Raw genomic sequence first — 22,034 nt, forward strand, 5'->3', positions numbered from 1 at the left:
AGTTGAGTACAGATCAGGAGATTTTCACAATTCGGTCAGGAATTTTTATTTCAAAAGATGGAGGATTTTTATCTTCCTAACCTTTAGCATGCAAATGGACAAAAATTACAACTATTGAGCAAATTTCTATTTTATATATATATATATATATATATATATATATATATATATATATATATATATATATATATATATATATATATATATATATATATATATATATATATGTATGTATGTATGTATGTATATATATATATATATATATATATATATATATATATATATATATATATATATATATATATATATATATTAATTAAAATATGCATATTATATGATCACATCAGTCCTTTCACGGTAGCTTGTTGTCATTCATACTCTTCTTATATGTACCAAAAAATACCCAACATTTTTCATTTTTTTAGGTGATCATTTGGTTATATTTGTGGCTATCTTCATCATTATCTATGCTCAGATGATTTTAGGTTACCAGATGCAGGTTTCCTATGGAGTCAGCCAAAATTTTCCTCGGAATGAAAAATGTCCTTTCACTGTCTGCACTGGAATGTGGCAGTGTTAATGCAACTCTAATGAGTCCATCAAGAAGTTTAATTTAATATAGTTGGCATTAATATAAACCTTTCATGCTTGGATCAGCTGCATACAAGACTTAATATGTGTATGTAACCCACCATTCTACATGGAGGACACCCAGTCTTGTCTGCTATTTATGCATCAGTGACCACATAAACCTTTTACTGTTGTTTGGACACTCTTATTATGCAATTATGAAACCCAGAATACATGTATTTGTACTTCCTGAATAGACTTGTTAAGTATACTTAATTTATTTTGTGTGCTTGATCTTTGTCCATGATTGAGGACAGAGTAGTGATGACCTATCTGACTTTCATTCAGAGACATTCTGGATTACATTATTGTGGTACATCAGCACATTGAAGATTGGAATTCATTCAGAACACTATATTTTTGGACTTGTGATAGATTATTTAGATTGTTTGGGATTTAATTCACAATACTGTAAGTTCCTTTTGAGTTTCACTTTATATTCTAGGGAATTATATTGTTTGTTGAATTTTTCAAAACTTGTTAGTTTTGCTTCGTTCTGTTACTTAGTTTAAATTACCAGAGAGTTGTAACAGACTACTAGACCAAAAGTAGGTCACTGTCGCTATTTTGTTAATACTTTATAAATATGTGCATAATTTGTGGCAAGGATAGTTTCACATGAGATGTAGCTTGTACAGTCATAAAACCTGACATGAATACATGCTAAAGAGGACCACACCACCATGCCAAAATGTACATGTCTGTGGCATGGTTTTCACATTTCAGTTGCATCTTTTATGTTGAGATGTCAGTTTCTCATGCATTGTTGCCTCTATAATAAGGATACTTAATATAAGCATGCATTCTTAGCAGTACTGTGTTACATTTTTATATGAAAATACCCCCTACAAATACCATTTTTGCTGTTGTTGAAGTGTGAGAATTAACCACCATCTGATTTTGATCTTATGAACCACTTGTATTTGTGTTAATTTTTGTACATTGGAGTTTTTCTGTAATCTAACAGTTCTATGTCTTATGTTTAAATTTTGGGGGAAAATTAAAATCGGGATCAAGGTTGTTTTTTTTTTCTTCAAACTACATGTTTATGAATTTTCTAACACAACTACACTTTGGTTCTTGAGATGTTCTTAATTAACTGAACAAGCCTAAGAGTTAAAATATTTTTAATAAAAATGCCCAGACAAACCACTACTTAATCTTTGAATGTGTTAAAATGTAAAAACTGAAAGTATCATATTCAATTAGTAACATTCTAGACTGTTAAAACATGCCCGTTCTGAAGCGACGCCGGAATTACGTTCATCTGTTCCTAGTTTCTAACCAATCAAAATTAAGTACTGTATGACAACCAAGTGCGAACCTGTCTTGTTGAATATGGCAACCTTAAGTCCACAGTTTGAATCAACTAGGTACTAAGCCGATGCGTATTTCCAATTAAAAGAAATCTGAAAATGCAGTGTTATGATAAATAATTCACAACTACAAAAATGCCACCTAAGAAACCCGCTCCAGCTAAAGCTCCATCTAAAATGACTGCAAAAATTCCTGCCAAACCAGCTGCAGGACGCGGTGGCCCAGCGAAAAAAGGACAGCCTCCAGCTACAGGTAGGGCCACATTTTTTTCTCGAATAAATAATAGGGACCAATAATAAATTAACGTCGAGTATAAATACGACATAATGAGATTGGCTTCAGCAGTGACTTGAGTTGCATAAGTTATTCAACCTTTGAAACTTAAGTTATTTTAACTTTTCTTCTTGTTTTACAATTTTCATCTTCTTTAAATGAGCACAAGCCTCTGTTTCTCCTTGATTTTTTAATTTGTAAGAAAGTAGTTTAATCAGAAACATTAGTCTTAATATATATTACACAATAATTAAAAAAGGTGAAAAAGACCAGCTCAACATTTGTAGAACCTGAGATGCAGGTCAATAGTAGTCTTAAAAGATATTTATTTTTTACGAAGATTTTTTTGATAAATAAAAATTAAATGCATAGAGATTTTCATAATTAAAAGCTATAGTTGTTTCCTAATACCGTTCTACAATGTAAGATGACTCTGACATAACTAATATTGGGGGTTGGGTCTGGCTGTCCCCTTCCAGTCCAATAAATTAACCCTCCAAGTCTTTGTTGATACCAATGAATGTTATGTGGGTCTGATGTCACATGTTCATTAAAATTTTGCTGCATGCAGATCTTTCTGGGACAAACCTAAAAAACATTTTAGACGCATACCAGTAATTGACAACAGCCACATCTAGTGCAAAATTCAAAATGGTCACAGGACTGAGGGTTGTGCTATTCCACATGGATTTACAAGTCACCAAACATAGGATTTAATCTGGAAATATAATGTACGTGCCACGAAACGATCCATTCAGCTGACAGTAACTCCACAGCCACAAGAAATGCCGGTAATTGTATAAAAATGTAGACCGATGTGTGCATCCAAAACTGGCTGCAGATTTTTGTATGTTTTAATTAATAGGTGATATCATCCCCTAAACTGTCAATCAGTACCATCATGCACAGATGAGGGGCTGATTTATTGGCCACCCCCACCCTGATATATTAGGGTCAAAGTGTTACATTATAGGACTACCTAATATCCAGATTTTTAATTGGTGTAATGCTGCTTGTTCACTGATAAAGAGGCATTAGTCACTGAAGTATTGGTTTATACAGCACACATCTGGAAATCAAAGCTGCTATGAAATGAGTAATTGCTATTATTGTTTAATATTTGCAGAAGTTATGCTAAAGTAAATTGAGATGTATCTCAGATGACATTTTACCGAGGAGAAAAAAGCAACATTTTTTAAAATGCAAAATGTATAATGTTTCTTCTTCACTCACTAAATAATATATATATATATATATATATATATATATATATATATATATATATATATATATATATATATATATATAAGACAAATAATACTATCATACAGTTTAGATAATTTTTAATTCATACTCTATGGAGATTCTAACCCAGGTCCACAGGTAAATGGCACCCATCACCTTGCCTGCACATACAAACCCATATTCCGTCATCGACAAAGCACACATCACCAAAAAATGATGTTATTCAATTAGTGTTATATGCACTCTTGTGTAGCAGACACACTCTCATGATGACCTAGTAAGTAGTTGTCATCTACACGGTGTAGACTGTGTAGATAGATGAGAACTAATTATATATATTTATATATATAATGTTCTCAGCCCCAAAATACATATCGCCCACACTACAGTTAATGGATGATAATGATCATTAAGGTTTGTGGTTTGGTAATTTTTCTCAAACTTTGAATAAGAGGTAATTACAAATACATTTTTCTCATGAATTTTCATGTCTGTTCACTAAAAAGGTGTATTTTATTTTGCTTTCAGTATATTAAAAAATTAGAGCCACATATTCTTTAATAAAAAAAATATTAACTTCACTTAATTCAGTGAAACAAAATGTGACATTATTGATCCTTGGCAAAATGCATGTTATATTTGTATTATCAAGTAGCAAATGTTGTAGATGAGACCATAAATTTTCAGATTTTAGCAATAAATTATAGACTTGTTGCTGTAAACTCTAATAAAATTGAAAGTGTGAAACTTACAAGATAGATTTAAAAACTTTAAAGTTTACATGGGCAAACTTGGCATGTGCATTTTGCAATTTTTAAAATTCAGTTTTAAAAATGTTTTTGTTACCATAATTTTTGTCATGTATCCATCATTGTTAGCTATCTATATGGGATCTACTATTGGGATTACCCAGATCTAATAAAAGTAACCATGTAACTTAGTATGGGTGAATGGGTGCAGTGACTATGGCCATGACTTTAATCTCATGCATATCATTACAGGTTAATCTTGGATGGTGGTCAATTACATTTTGCTCTTGTACAGTTAAAACTATTACGTATGTTTTTTTTGTTTGTGTGTTTAAAAAAATATTTTTAACATAGCTTTAACACTCTGAGTCATATCACTTGGTTTGTTGTGTGGCAGCTTATTGTGATGTGTAGCACTGGGGCATTATGCCACAGACATGTGGTATAATGCCCCACAGAGTTACATTATCCTGACACCAGGCTGACCAGTCCTAACAGTAATCTCAATGCTGACCAAGCAAGGCAGCTGCTAATACCAACTGTAGTTCAAACCCGTGACCTCCTGCATTCGAGCTGGATGCTCTAACCACTTAGGTTACTAGGTCAGTCAAAACTACTGAATGCTTTTTATTTTCTCAAAAGTATTTGCTAATCTGAAAAAGATATACACATCTGAAAATAAGTGTATATGGAAAAGATTGATATGGACCATACATTATTTTATTGCAAAAATAAGTACACTGGCTTATGTGATTTTACTTTTGCAGAGTTAACATCAATACAATTTCATGAAATTTTTGTCAGATAATGTTAGTGAAGACTAAAATATAATTAAAATATGTGTCCTGAACAAAAACATTAATATCAGTAAATGGCTAAAATGAATGGTATTACAATTAATTGATCTATGTATTTTTCCAATAAAATTAAAGGTAGTGAAACCAAACATTTAGAGTAATGCAAATTTTATTTACACTGCCACTCTTTGGAATGCAACAAATTTCACATGGTCCCTATGATACTTTTAAAGCAAAAATAAGTGTCTATGGAAAGTAAGTAAATATGGTCTAGTTGTATTTGTATAGCAAAAATATGTGTATGCATGGTTGCTTAAAAAAGACAATTTTTAAAACCTTTACTTTGATCTTCTAAGGTGGTTTTGTTTTCTAATTAGGTGATTGATATATTTATTTATATATTTACCTCATTATGATTTTGCACTATAACTATTATTTCTCTCTTTAATTGACCATAATTATGTTTAGTGTACTGTTAAAACAAATTTGCTAACAGTTAGTCCATGGAAAAGAAGTGCATGCAACCAATATTTGTTTATAAAACTCAGCATAAATGCATGTTATCCAAATTTTACAGTTTTGAAGCTTAGGGATCAAATTAAACAACAACCTAAAAGGTCATCATCTGAAATTGTTTTACTGGAGTACTTATGAGAGACTTAAAAATTGAACAAGTTGATAATTATCTGGATGATCAAATTAGGCAGAAAATTAAACTCTAGTTGACTCAAATGTATTTGAGAAGAAATAGCTATATCACAGAATTGTGTGAACTTCTGAATTTTCAACTCAAACAAAATATATTTAGAAAGTTAATCCAAAGTTAACAAATTTTTGTCATATTTTCTAAGATCTAAGGTCAGTTAAAAACTATGTTCAATTGAAAGAAATTCAAATTTTATTTTTTCATTTTGAACCAAGTTTGCTAATTTTATTTGCTAGGTAGATTTAATTTGTAGTATGTGATTGACCTTTACCCACAACTGAGGATTATAGTTTGGGCTTACCTGACTTATGTCTTTTTTATAATCAATTTATTTCATTGCTAATTTTTATCTATGACTGAAGAATTTATATTTAGATTATTATTATTATTATTATTGTTATTATTATTATTATTATTTGTTAATTTATGGGTAAACATGTTTTCTTGATGTGAGTTATAGATACAAGATTGTCTCTTACCCTTGAAGATTCCAGAAACAAATTTCATTTATTGTTTGATAGAAATTTCCATTAAGATTATCCTAATCCTGGTTATCATATAGTGTCTTAGGTTTTAATATAAGTTTGAAGCGAAAAAAAATTATTTTATTACTATCCTAACATCCAAAGTGAAATCAGTCTTTTTCTTGTGTTCAGTTTTAATTTTAAGAGGATGTTTTTATTTTAACTTATTCATTGGAATTACAAAGTGCTGTTTGACTTTAGGACTAAATCATTATTTGGGGATTGTTATAAAGTCATTTAGAGACATTTTGGATTATATCATTTTGAAACATCAAGACTGCTAGCACATCAACACTATTCCAGGCTGTTGGTACATCAGCATTTTAATGATTGGAATTCATTTGGAATACCATTTTAATTCATTTGGAATACTGTATACTTTTGGACTTGTGATAGAACTTTTAGACTATTCAATTCCTAATAGGGTAAGATTCGTAATTTTTTTTAAATTTTCACTTTGTACTCTTGGGAAATAAATTATTTGTTGAATCTTACAAAACTTGAAGGTTTTAGCTCTTTTCTGTTGCCTAGTTTTAGACCATAGAGTCATAATACTTTCTTCACTCACTCAATGCAGGGACCAAAAAGCCTGGCACAGCCCCTGAAACCAAGGGAGGTAAACCTGGAAAAGAATCAACACTACAGCCACAGAAGAAAGTTTGGACAAAACAAGATGAGGCAGCCATAAAAATACAGAAAAAAATCAGACAGTTTCTGGCAGAGAAACAACTGGAAAAGAAAAGAAAGGAGAAAATGGTGTATAATGAATTGATGGACAAATTGGAAAAAGAGGTTTGTTCCCAATATGTTGACACTAGCATAGAAAATCATGTGATGTCTAAAGCAACTTAATTTAAACATTTACGATGTTTTAAATAAATTCCATAAATTATTAAAAGTGGCAAAAGAAACATTTGAAACCTGTTTGTCTTTTAGATTATGTATTATTTGTATTTCATGTGCAATTGTGATTAGACCCATGTTAACATGGTACTTCCACTGATTTGACATAGTAATTGGTGCAACTATGATTTTGTGATTGAAATATTACTCATGTAATCTGGATATGTGAGACTTGGTTAACTCGAATTAACTTGAAATTATGACGTCTCTTGCTTAATCACCAGCTGTGACACCAGATGTAACACAATTCTCTTGTTCACTAGCCCTATGATGTAACTTGGAATAATGAACAATTTCCTGTTTTTCACCAGATGTAATACAATTCTTTGGTTGACTAGCCTCATGTTGTAACTTGGAATAAAGAACAGTTTTCTGTTTTTCACCAGATGTAACACAATTCTTTGGTTGACTAGCCTCATGTTGTAACTTGGAATAAAGAACAGTTTCCTACTTTTAGCCATCTGTAACACAATTATCTCATGCTTATTTAGCTTGTGTTATCTGTTAGTGGTTTTATGACTTGATATGAAGAGGGACAATCTCGAATAGGATGACCTGGCATGCCTTATGTCACTTTGAAACTATAACTATACGATGCAAAATATCCAGGTCTAAATATTGCATCCATTAAAATGCCCAGTTTTAGTCATGAAGGCTTAGATGTTATTCAGGCAAGATTGCATCAGAATGTAAGTACATTAAAAACTGACCTGTATTGTGTTCAACTTAAATTCTATTTTGGCATAGAAACCACTGTCTCTTTCTTCATGTTGTGTCCCAAGCTGGGGTTAATGAGAACATTACCTGCAATGCTCTGATTAAGATTTACTGCTTTGGGGAAAGGGCAATTGCTGCAGATGAAAAATATAGAATTCAAAAAACATGTATGAAATTTTGAAAATATATAAAAGATACACCATATGGTGTTCAATAATTTATTCAAATCATGAATGGTGTCATTGTGTAACCCACCTTCTCTGTCCCTATCCAATTGGAACCTGTGCCCATTACCATTGTATCATATATTTAATGATAATAAAATATGCTTAACTTTTTAAAAAATGGCCTTGAATAATTACTTACTTGTCTTTGTATTCTTTATGTGTATTGATTTGTATTGTATCATAGATTTTGTATGGTGATATGTATCAATGCATGACATAGGCATATTGTTTCACCCCTACTGTTATTACCTAATGTTCTTAAAGGAAGTATGCTAAGACAGTGAGCAATGGTAAGCACTGTTCCATGCACTGTTGGCTTCTGTAGGCAAGTAGAACTGAACTGATATGCTACAAATCAGCTCTTTTGGAGGCAGTCCATAATTCAAATATGGCAGATAGTCACAGTTTTATATCAATGGATAGGCTTTGCAGATGGTGGATAACAAGGATGCTGAATGAATAGTGGCATTAAAAAGCAAATCAGATGGTACATTTAACTTTATTGGCATCAGCTGAAGTGGGAGGCAATTGGGATAGCGTTCTATACAGTATGTCATTCAAGAGTAAGGTTTAAAATTTTTGTACTAACAATGTTTCCAGTTTTGATTTCATACTTTTAATTCTATTCTAACTTTAATTCTTCTGGCATACATCATTTCAATGCTTTTCTTCTGCACACTTGTTTGTTGTCCAGATTTGTCAGTTTCTTCTAGATCTGCAATAAATCGTTATTTTTAAAACAAATTAAAAATACATTATTAACATTGTGTAATTCACACTTAAAAACAGGTCCCTACGTTATTCATGTTTGTCAAGTGTATGTGTGTACATCTTTCTGAAATCCCAGATAATAGTAATAGTTCAAGTTATGATGCAGGTTCAACAAGCAATTGATGTAATATTAACAGCAAAAAACATAATCATTAAACTGGTATAAGCTAACTGTGTGCATACAAAATTACAAAATATTTAAACAATATTGCCTTACATCATTTGTTTATACTCAAAAAAATAAATGCACAGTGTATTTAAGAGAATAATTAAATATTGGAGAACTTGCAATTTTTAGATGGAAAATATATAGAAAATATTGTCACTTTACTATTGAGCTTCACACCCTACAATGTTTTTATCTCAGTAGTGTACTTCAATATTTTTTAGTAATATAGATTACTTTATTGCTAAATATAACAAGGTGTCTGTTTCCATAAAAGCTAGTATAGATTCCAGAATGGTAAAGTATGTGTCAGTAAAACATTGTCACAAGTGGTTTAAGTTTTAAAAAGCAACAAAAATTGTCAACCAGGTCTTACATATCTGATTTACAAGTTGGTGCATATGTTTCAGGCCTTTGTGAAGTTGGTAAAAATGGAGCAGGAGGAGGCTGAGAAACTTAGGCAGAAAGAAGAAGAGGAGAGGAAAAGAAAAAGAGAAGAAGCTGCAAGGAAGAAAAGAGTATTGGAGGCTGCATTTGAAGGAGATACAGATGTTATTATTAGTGTCCTAAATGAGGCAGGTCATTAATATGGACAAGAAATTACATTAAACAGAAATTGGAATAGTTCTTACATCTTGCTATTTTAAAATAAATTAAATACAACAGCTAGTAGAATAGATTTTGTCTTGCCATTTTAAAACATACAAAACAGAAAGGCTAGTCTTACATCTTGCTGTTTAAAATAATATATATATATATATATATATATATATATATATATATATATATATATATATATATATATATATATATATATATATATATATATATATATATATATCAATTAGTACAATAGTTCTTATGTCTTGCTATTTTAGAACATTTAAAACAGAATGGATAGTTTTTACATCTTTCTATTTTAAAAAAATGTATATAAATCAGAAGTAGGATAGTTTTTTCATTTGGCTATTTTAAGCTTATGTTTCATTTAAAGAATCAGACTAAAATGTTAAATTGATGAGCAATGTAATTCAGTCCATGTAGGCAGGAGTGTTAAATTAGTCTGCAGTGTAACACAGTCCATTTAGACAGGAGTGTTAAATTAGTCTGCAGTGTAATACAGTCCATTTAGACAGGAGTGTTAAATTGGTCTGCAGTGTAATACAGTCCATTTAGACAGGCATGTTAAATTGGCATGCAGTGTAATATGGTCCATTTAGACAGGAGTGCTAAATTGGTCTGCAGTGTAATACAGTTCATTTAGACAGGAGTGTTAAATTGGTCTGTAGTGTAATATGGTCCATTTAGACAGGAGTGTTAAATTGGTCTGTAGTGTAATACAGTTCATTCAGACAGGAGTGTTAAATTGGTCTGCAGTGTAATACAGTCCATTTAGACAAGAGTGTTAAATTGGTCTGCAGTGTAATACAGTCCATTTAGACATTAGTGTTAAATTGGTCTGCAGTGTAATACAGTCCATTTAGACAAGAGTGTTAAATTGGTCTGCAGTGTAATACAGTCCATTTAGACAGGAGTGTTAAATTGGTCTGCAGTGGAATACAGTCCATTTAGACTGAAGTGTTAAATTGGTCTGCAGTGTAAAAGTCCATTTAGACTGGAGTTAAATTGGTCTGCAGTGTAATGAGAAACAGTTCGTTGAGACAGAAGTGTAAATTGGACTGTAATGTGAAAATGTCTGTTTAGACTGAAGTGTTAAGTTTGTCTGCAAGGTAAATTGGTCAATTTAGACTGAAGCATTAAATTTGTCTGTATATTAAAACAGTCAGTTTAGGCTGATGTGAGCATACAGCTATTGCAATGTGTGTTTTTTTATGACAATCTGTATCTTCAAAACATTAAGAAAATACCATTTTCATGTTATTGTACTTACCTCAGTAGTAAGGTAACTTGATTTGTTTAAAAGGAACAAGAGCAAATCTTTTATTCAAGTTAAGATGGTCATCATTCACAAACAAAATAATAATATTGCATTATGCAACACTAAATTAGCATAATAATCTTAAAAAATGTTCCCCGACCATTCCAGAAAATGCATTATGTTGCATGAAACATCAGTAAACCATTTTATCTCTGTAACTCTTTTTATGCTGACTTCAGAATGCTTGTGTCACATGACTTTGGCACAACACGACAAAAATTACTTTCCTAATGTAGGTATCTGGACTAGATGACAAGAATGGTGTAGGACAAGATGTTATCGGTAGAAACTTGCGAAGCAAGCATTTGATGAACATTGTAGAATGTGATGATGCTAATGGCAACACACCTTTGTCAGAAGCAGCAAGTATGTATTTCATCTTTTTATTATTTAATACAGTTACTAGTTATTTATGAAATGGGTAGCAAAATTATTATTTCTAGCTTTTTTATTTCGAAATGCATAATATTTGTCAGTGAAGGTATCAAGTATTGTATATATTTTAATTATATAATATAATGTATTGATATAATATTAATCATTTATAGATGTAGCCACAAATTCACTCATATGTACTTTACATGCACAGGAAAAACACTATATACAGTTTACTCATATTCTTCTGATCCACTAAACCAGAAAAATAAATTTAGGATTTAAAGATATATAAATATTTATTTTAATTCATATCTTATAAAAAAAGTTTTTAACCCATAGAGTTTGTAACATTATTTCTGCATTTGTTTAACAGCACCTTAAATGTACAGAAAAAAACTTACCTCAAAGAAATGTATCCCCCATCCTTTGAATGGCACATTCTTTGAATCTTTAGTTTAATGGTATATACCTTCAAAAGTGATTGTGTTTGTTTACCCAACCATACCACATAGTGGCATTTCATTGATAATTTTGATGAGGATTTGCATAGCTTAAGTCAATAAATACCATATATACATGCATATAAGTCACAGGGGTCAGAGTTACAACATGTGGCTAATATCTGAAGGAAGCTGGATTACACAGGGCTAGTGAAAATATGTGGTTAGTCTGTAGCAGAGGCTGGATCTCACTGGGTTAGAGTTAAAAATTTGTGATGAATCTGTAGAGGAGGCTGGGTTACACTGGGTTAGAGTTAAAATATGTGGTTAATCTGTAGTGGAGGCTGGGTTACACTGGGTTAGAGTTAAAATATGTGGTTAGTCTGAAGAGGAGGCTGTGTTACACTGGGTTAGAGTTAAAATATGTAGTTAATCAGTAGAGGAGGCTGTGTTACACTGGGTTAGAGTTAAAATTTGTGGTAAATCTGAAGAGGAGGCTGGGTTACCCATGGACCAGAGTCACAATATGTGGTTAGTCTGTAGAGGAATCTGATTTACCCAGTGGTCAGTGTTATGATATGTTGTAAGTCTACTGAGGAAGCTGGGTTACATAGGGGCCTGAGTTACAATATGTGGTTTGTCTGTAGAGGTAGCTGGGTTACACAGGGCTAGAGTTACAATATGTGGTTTGTCTGTAGAGGAAGCTGGAATACATGGAGACAAGAGTTACAGCACATGGCTAATCTGTAGAGGAAACTGTATTACATGGGGGTCAGAGTTACAGCACATGGCTAATCTGTAGAGGAAGCTGGATTACATGGGGGTCAGAGTTACAGCACATGGCTAATCTATAGAGGAAGCTGGAATACATGGAGACAAGAGTTACAGCACATGGCTAATCTGTAGAGGAAGCTGGATTACATGGGGTCAGAGTTACAGCACGTGGCTAATCTGTAGAGGAAGCTGGATTACATGGGGGTCAGAGTTACAGCACATGGCTAATCTATAGAGGAAGCTGGAATACATGGAGACAAGAGTTACAGCACTTGGCTAATCTATAGAGGAAGCTGGATTACATGGGGGTCAGAGTTACAGCACATGGCTAATCTATAGAGGAAGCTGGATTACATGGGGTCAGAATTACAGCACATGGCTAATCTATAGAGAAAGCTGGATTACATGTTGACCAGAGAATTACAGCACTTGGCTAATCTATAAAGGAAGCTGGATTACATGGGGTCAGAATTACAGCAAATGGCTAATCTGTAGAGGAAACTGTATTACATGGTGACCAGAGAATTACAGCACTTGGCTAATCTATAGAGGAAGCTGGATTACATGGGGTCATAGTTACAGCACATGGTTAATCTGTAGAGGAAGCTGGATTACATGGGGGTCAGAGTTACAGCACATGGCTAATCTGTAGAGGAAGCTGTATTACATGGTGACCAGAGAATTACAGCACTTGGCTAATCTATAGAGGAAGCTGGATGACATGGGGGTCAGAGTTACATAAAATGGCTAATCTGTAGAGGAAGCTGGATTACATGGGGCCAGAGTTACAGCACATGGCTAATCTGTAGAGGAAGCTGGATTACATGGGGGTCAGAGTTACAGCACTTGGCTAATCTGTAGAGGAAGCTGGATTACATGGGGGTCAGAGTTACAGCACATGGCTAACCTATAGAGGAAGCTGGATTACATGGGGGTCAGAGTTACAGCACTTGGCTAATATATAGAGGAAGCTGGATTACATGGGGGTCAGAGTTAGAACACATGGCTAATCTGTAGAGGAAGCTTGATTACATGGGGGTCAGAGTTACAGCACATGGCTAATCTGTAGAGGAAGCTGGATTACATGGGGGTCAGAGTTACAGCACTTTGCTAATCTAGTCTTTACAGGAAGCTGGGTTGCATAGGGTCAGAGTTACAACATATGGTTAATTTGTACATGAACCTGGGTTACACAGGGTCAGAGTTACAACATGTGGTTATTAAGATTGTACATGAAGCTGCATTTCACAGGGTTAGAATTTCATGTGGTTAATCTGCACAGGAAGCTTTGTTACACAGGGGCCAAAGTTACAGAAGTTTTGAATATATGGTGTCACTTGGAGCTAAATTAGAATTGTAAGAGGGATGTGGCAAAAGTTTTGATGCATGTACATCTTCAGGAATTCTGTCATGACAGTGGATTTATGTGCTGGTGCATTCTGATGGAGTAGATGGATACATTGGATGCCACTGTATGGACATGGGATTCAGTAGTTATGTACATCTTTTGGCAACACTTTCTAGACAGTCTGACTACCTCAAGTATAATTGTGCACTTTGCTTGTTTTTTTTTTATTCCAGACTTTATCGTTTTCTCTTGAGTCCCATTTAAAAAAGTAAATCCCTGTGACAATTTGATTCAAATATATCTGGTTACTCTAGAAGCTGTTGAGCAATTTAAACCAAAATTGGTTTTTGATTAGCCATCAACAAATGCAGAATCCATCATACACAAACCATTCTGAGCTTCGAATGATTGATAAATTTATTAAAAACAGCTGACAAAATAATCCCCACAATAACAAATTATCTGAAACAGATTATACTGTTTACCAACATCTTCAATTGCCCCCCTCACAGCAACACTTCCTATCCACCATTGGAAGACAACGGTTTTCAAGAACATGGCTCATCTTCCATGGAGTTTTGGTCTTCTTTAAAACCTTGAAACCATCCAAGATTGTAGGATATGACAGAGAATTACATCCATAAACTATATCCATGTCAACTTTGGTATCAATCAGACAATACCCTTTAGAGTACCCAGGTTTTACAGTATATTTTTTTTAGAAACAGAATTGTTCAAATACCCTTTAGAGTACCAAGGTTTTACAGTATGTTTTTTTTAGAAACAGAATTGTTCAAATACCCTTTAGAGTACCCAGGTTTTACAGTATGTTTTTTTTAGAAACAAAATTGTTCTCCTTCTCCAACATTTTTATATAACTGTCATTTGCTTATTTTATGTCACATGCATCTGTCTACAGAGGTCTGTCATGTTGCACATGCAGCTGAAGATCATTTTATAGGCTGTCATCTAATGATTGGCTCAAAGAAACAAAATGTTATAACAGAATATTCTGAACTTTTTAAATACCCCCTTGTATGATCACAAAGTGCTAGAAGTATATAATGTTGGCTCTGTTCCATATCTCAGACATCAGGAAAAGAGGGTGGGGGAGAGATATATTAAAATAAGATTTCTAATTCTGTCTAATATTTAGACATTGTTCCATTTTTAACAAATTATTTCAAGCAAGTTTTGAAACAAAAGAAGAGGAAAACAGTAATGTAGTATCTCTCTGTTATGGAGACTTCCTGATTTAAGCTGAATTTTTATTTAAAATAGCAAAATAAAAAAGCTGAAAATTTCACAAGGCTAGCATCAAAGATAACCAACACTTTCCTGATTTTGCAAACAAATTTGGGAGGGAAATATATCCTTGAAGGTAGTTCTGTAAGTATCAAAATGTAGTGTGTGTCTGTGTGACTATTATTAATTCAGTTCTATAAGATTTTTGTGGTCGTTTGCAGCTGTACTAATACTTTCATTGATTCAGGAAGAGGTCCTATGCATTCAACAGATGGACTTCTTTCTTAGGGTTGTTAAAATGTGTTTTATAGCAAGCATGTTATCCGTTAAAATATGGTAACCCACAAATGATAGTGAATGCACAGTATCACCTGTGGGACATGGCCTTATAGTTTGTGTTTGAGGATCACTAAAAGTAAAACTATATAGATGCTGTTGCAAAATACATTGACTGAGTATTGCAGAAGTGTTAAATTGAGTAATTTCATTAAGGTCCATTTCTGCATAGTCACTGAACATTGTGCCTGTACTAGTATTTATCAAAACTACCTTACAGTTCATTCTGTGCTTGAACAGATGATTACTTTTGAATTCAACTCTCAGATCATTTCTCTTGTAGTCATAAAAGTTAACAAACTTAATGGGTTCTTTTGTGTTAAGGCTAAGTACAATGTTACGCTCAACTATAATCTCTTGTGCATTGAGGTTTTTTCTGACACTTTGACACATGGATTCACTTGAGAAGTACTACATTGTAATTATGCTTTATTTAAAAGTCACAGTGACCCACTTTTCCTGCTCCATAAATTAAGTTAGGTAATTGTAAAATACCAGTATTTTAAGGCCTCATAGAATATTAATTTTTATTTAATTTAACATTGTTGTCTGTGTACATGTAATTCTTTTGCTGCATGAAATCAGTTACATGGTTAATGGTGATGACCATGTAACAAAACTATTACATGTGGTTCCAGAAGTGGACAGTAACTTGGATTCACTTTCTCCATTTGTCCATGTATCTACATATCCATCCATCTTTGCTCCCAGATTGGGTTGTATCACTTTTTACAGTATATCTATTTAACTTGTACACTCATTTAATTGTTGATGCAGCAAGATAGCAAAGCCATTGCAAAAAAAAATCAGCTACAATTCCTTTTTTTTGTGGGGGGGCCTGAGTGGCCGAGTGGTCTAAAGCACTCTCCGATATGGATCATTGCCATCTCACCTCTGTCTGCATGGGTTCGAGTCTCAGATTTGGCCAATGTGGGTATGTGAGAAAGCTTGCCAGTAGCTTCTCATGGGTTGGTGGTTCTTTCCGGGGTTTTCCCGGGTTCTTCCTCCACCATTAATACTGGCTGCTATGTATAGCCTATCATGTGCTGAAAAATGGTGTTAAACCGCACAACTCCAACACCAATTCCTTTTTTTGTATATATGACATAAGTTGCCTCCCCTTTTAGCGTCAGCCTATTACCACCCATATGCCCAAAGCAGGTGCTCTTCTATACAATATTTTGCTAAATATACATATACATATATATTTCAGTAAAGCACAAACATAATTAAGTTTGTGCTAAATGACTTCAGTCAGTAAAGAATAAATTGTAGCATTTTGAAATTAGTTATAGACTTTAAATGTACAATTACATAATGAAAACAAATACATGTAACGTCTAATGATTTAATTCCACAAATCTGAGGTCATTGCTCTAAACATGAGTGATTAACCTTAAAGTCGAACATTCATTGAAAATTGGAAAGATAAGAATGTTTTCATTGTTGTTTTGGCTTTAATGCCATTTTTCAGCACATGATAGGCTATACATGGTAGCCAGTATAAGTGGTGGAGGAAAAATCTGGGAAAACCCTGGTAAGAACCAAAAACCCATGGGAAGCTACTGGCAAGCTTTCTCACATACCCACATTGGCAGATCCTGAGCCTTGAACTGACATGGACAGAGGTGAGATGGCAGAGATTGGTGAAGGTGAGCGCTTTAGACCACTTGGCCATCTGGGGCCCCGGTTACTATACTAATAAATTTATATGGTTATTTAAAATTATCATTCTGTAATTATGTTTTGCTTAACTTTCTAGGTGGTGGTAATGTGGATACAATCAAAATGTTGATAGAAAAAGGGGCAGACCCCAATACTCAGGGTCAGTTTCAGAGAACTCCATTGTACAGAGCTGCTTTTGCTGGTCATCTAGAAGCTTGTGAGGTGAGAGTCCAGAGGTCTATACACTTGGTAGAGCATTAGGTTCATAAACCTTGCTGGATAAACTAATTTCTTTGTATGGACTATGCTAGTACAATGTATCAAAAATGTTCATAAACTATTTATAAATTGTATAGAAATTCTGATTAATTGAATCAGAATTTGTTGTAAGGGTTACATTTTTGTTTAAAGTATACAAATATTTTCTTTAATTTTTGTCTTTAAAATTGTCTCTTTTTTTGGTAACACATAAATGCCAACAAATTCCTATACAACCTTTGTACATATACATAATTTGTACATATACAACCTTTGTACATATGCGTAATTTGTACATATACAACCTTTGTACATATACATAATTTGTACATAAAAATGAAATTCTCCTTTTTAAATATGAGACAACTTTTTTCAGCATAAATGTATTTTCCTTTCATTTCCATAATTATGGAGCCCTATTACAGTCATGTGGTTTGTCTGTCTGTCTGTCAGCAGTTTTATTTCAGTAAGATAGCTTTAATGGGAATTATTGGATTTTAACCAAGTATACAATTTTGTATAGATTAGACTTTGAGAGACTTTAATTTTGACTTTTCTCTTTCATTGTGGTCCTTGATTGCCTATCCCAATCTTATGTTGTGACCCTTTACAATTTCTAACTCAGTCTCAAACTTATTGAGCTATTTGCAGTCCCTAACTTATAATTGGACTGCTTTTTCTATCTTATATTGGGGCTCTTTCTTTGAGATTTCAAAGAAAGAGCCCCATCATAACTTATGATGTCACAGTGGCATTTTGCAAGCAACCACTAAGTTACAGAGATTGGGGGGGCCCTGAGTGGCCGAGTGGTCTAAAGCACTTTCCGTTATGGATCACTGCCATCTCACCACTGACTACGTGGGTTTGAGTCTAGGATTTGGCTAATGTAGGTTTGTGAGAAAGCTTGCCAGTAGCTTCTCGTGGGTCGGTGGTTCTTTCTGGGGTTTTCCCGGGTTCTTTCTCCACCATTAATACTGGCCACCATGTATAGCCTATCATGTGCTGAAAAATGCCGTTAAACCCTACAACAACAACAACAGGAACAGAGATTGGTTTTGGAGACCTTGCATACAAATTAATGTTGTATGGATTGATTTAGTCAAATCTTTTGGTCAGTGAAACAGTTTAGTGAATTTCAGATTAGATGGATATTCAAGGAGTCCATTTTAAGTTCATATGAGTACAATAATGCCCATGGTTCAGTCTGGTAAATATTTTGAAAGTAGTTGGGGGGACTTGCATTTACAATTAGTAAAAGATTTATGAGATAAATTTCTGTTTGTAAAATTGGGTTATGGGCTGATCTTCAAGGAGAAGGGTATAATTTTACAAATTACCTTGCATGTGTATAATATGAAAATCCACCTTATATGTGTATAATATGTACATCTACATTATATGTGTATAATATGTACATCTACATTATATGTGTATAATATGTACATCTACATTATATGTGTATAATATGTACATCTACATTATATGTGTATAATATGTACATCTACATTATATGTGTATAATATGTACATCTACATTATATGTGTATGATATGTACATCTACATTATATGTGTATAATATGTACATCTACATTATATGTGTATGATATGTACATCTAAATTATATGTGTATAATATGTACATTTACATTATATGTGTATAATATGTACCTTTACATTATATGTGTATAATATGTACATCTACATTATATGTGTATAATATGTACATCTACATTATATGTGTATAATATGTACATCTACATTATATGTGTATGATATTTACATCTACCTTATATGTGTATGATATGTACATCTACATTATATGTGTATAATATGTACATCTACATTATATGTGTATGATATTTACATCTACCTTATATGTGTATAATATGTACATCTACATTATATGTGTATAATATGTACATTTACATTATATGTGTATAATATGTACATCTACATTATATGTGTATAATATGTACATCTACATTATATGTGTATGATATTTACATCTACCTTATATGTGTATGATATGTACATCCACCTTATATGTGTATGATATGTACTTCTACCTTATATGTGTATATTATCTACATCTACCTTATATGTGTATATTATCTACATCTACCTTATATGTGTATGATATGTACCTTATATGTGTATAATATGTACATCTACATTATATGTGTATAATATGTACATTTACATTATATGTGTATAATATGTACATCTACATTATATGTGTATAATATGTACATCTACATTATATGTGTATGATATTTACATCTACCTTATATGTGTATGATATGTACATCCACCTTATATGTGTATGATATGTACATCTACCTTATATGTGTATGATATGTACATCTACCTTAAATGTGTATATTATGTACATCCACCTTATATGTGTATGATATTTACATCTACCTTATATGTGTATGATATGTACATCCACCTTATATGTGTATGATATGTACATCTACCTTATATGTGTATGATATGTACATCCACCTTATATGTGTATAATATGTACTTCTACCTTATATGTGTATAATATCTACATCTACCTTATATGTGTATAATATGTACATCTACATTATATGTGTATAATATGTACATCTACATTATATGTGTATAATATGTACATCTATATTATATGTGTATGATATTTACATCTACCTTATATGTGTATGATATGTACATCCACCTTATATGTGTATGATATGTACATCTACCTTATATGTGTATGATATGTACTTCTACCTTATATGTGTATATTATCTACATCTACCTTATATGTGTATGATATGTACCTTATATGTGCATGATATCTACATCTACCTTATATGTGTATGATATGTACATCTACCTTATATGTGTATAATATCTACATCTACCTTATATGTGTATTATATGTACAGCCACCTTATATGTGTATAATATCTACATCTACCTTATATGTGTATTATATGTACAGCCACCTTATATGTGTATAATATCTACATCTACCTTATATGTGTATTATATGCACAGCCACCTTATATGTGTATAATATCTACATCTACCTTATATGTGTATAATATCTACATCTACCTTATAGGTGTATAATATCTACATCTACCTTATATGTGTATTATATGCACAGCCACCTTATATGTGTATAATATCTACATCTACCTTATATGTGTATAATATCTACATCTACCTTATAGGTGTATAATATCTACATCTACCTTATAGGTGTATAATATCTACATCTACCTTATATGTGCATGATATGTACTTTCCACCTTATATGTGATGATATGTACATCTACCTTATAGGTGTATGATATGTACATCTACCTTATATGTGTATGAAATGTACAATTTCCATTGTATAATGTGCAAGCATGGCAGGATTTCTGATTGTCATTTGAAATAATAGTTAGTATAACAGTGAGTATAGACCCTGATTTTCATTTGAAGGATGCATCATTGGAACTGGTTTAGTAATATGTGCCAGTAAGCATTCATTATAAATGAGCATGTTATATGGCTGAAAGTAACAAAAGTAAGGAAAATGTGAATATTTTTTTTCAGGTGCTCCTTCAGAATGGTGCTGATCCAAGAATTTATGCTTCAGATGGCATGATGCCCAGTCAGGTAAGTACATGGGTAGGGTGTCCTGTAGACCCCTTTTGTTGCTTGGTGACCACTAGTGATGCAATGAAAAAAATATTTTGTTCTAATGTTTCCAAATATATAATATCTTAGTACAGAATTTCCCCATTTTGAATAGTGCAGAAAAGATTGGTCCCATGTTATAGATTAAAATTCATTCTGCATTAAAAAAATGTGTGTTCTTTATTTTGTTATGTTGTAAATCAAAATTAAGATTCATTTGAATTTTGAGAGATTAGAGTTTTCTAGACTTTTAGCTCACATGGCTATAAGATCAAGTTCTGCATCTGGTGTCATCCATCATGCATCATTCATTGTCACCACACATGCACCATTCATTGCATGTTGTGCATTGTCCATGAGCAATTGCTATTTTCACAGTTTTCTTAAGAATCCTTTGAGCAATTTTAATAAACCTTGGCAGAAGGCATCTTGGCATGAAGGCCTTCCAAATCTGTCACCACACATGACCTCTATTACTAAAAATAGAAAAGAAAACCTTTGAAAAAGTTACCAAAAACCGTTGAAAAGAAATTGACCAAATTTAACAGGTGGCATCCTGGCATGAAATATATTCAGATTCTTCAAAAATGACCAACATTTTTAAAATTAAAAAGCCTATAAATAAATTCTTCTTAAAGCCTCTGTGCAGAATTTTACTAAATTTTACAGAAGTCACATTAGGAAAAAAAGTCTTTAAAAGTTTATATTGACGATGCCAAATCTTAAACATGACAGCAATTAATAAAAATAGAAAAACCTTTGAAGGTCAAATATGGAGGTTTCTCTTTAGACCTATTTTGTAATCTTTCATGCATGAAAACCCAGTTTTATTCTTATAAAATTCATGTGCATTGCTTATGAATTATTATGCTTTAAAGTTAGACCCTCATATAGGTTAGTGCAGAGAAATTTATCATATACCTATTTTGCCAAAAATTATAGACAATATTAAATCTAAACTTTT

General features: G+C 32.5%; 1 protein-coding gene across 3 annotated transcripts in view; it reads left to right on the forward strand.

Annotated features, from left to right (window-relative positions):
• The first annotated feature begins 1,947 nt into the window (after positions 1-1,947).
• Positions 1,948-22,034, forward strand: part of LOC149807352 (IQ motif and ankyrin repeat domain-containing protein 1-like) — a 72,421-nt gene continuing 52,334 nt past the window's right edge. Inside the window, exons 1-6 of one of the 3 annotated variants that reach the window (XM_089965746.1) lie at positions 1,948-2,199; positions 6,819-7,033; positions 9,436-9,600; positions 11,201-11,330; positions 17,248-17,372; positions 20,987-21,049. In XM_089965746.1, the coding sequence (XP_089821872.1) occupies positions 2,082-2,199; positions 6,819-7,033; positions 9,436-9,600; positions 11,201-11,330; positions 17,248-17,372; positions 20,987-21,049 (816 nt within the window). In that variant the 5' untranslated portion in view covers positions 1,948-2,081. Of the gene's footprint in view, positions 2,200-2,878; positions 3,012-3,549; positions 3,604-6,818; positions 7,034-9,435; positions 9,601-11,200; positions 11,331-17,247; positions 17,373-20,986; positions 21,050-22,034 lie in introns of those variants that run through there. The other 2 variants (XM_089965757.1, XM_089965758.1) reach the window with 2 other exon arrangements.

The sequence above is a fragment of the Sinohyriopsis cumingii genome, chromosome 1 (genome assembly GCF_028554795.1).
Source record: "Sinohyriopsis cumingii isolate HCF-2022 chromosome 1, ASM2855479v2, whole genome shotgun sequence".
In the NCBI taxonomy this organism is placed as follows: Eukaryota; Metazoa; Mollusca; class Bivalvia; order Unionida; family Unionidae; genus Sinohyriopsis; species Sinohyriopsis cumingii.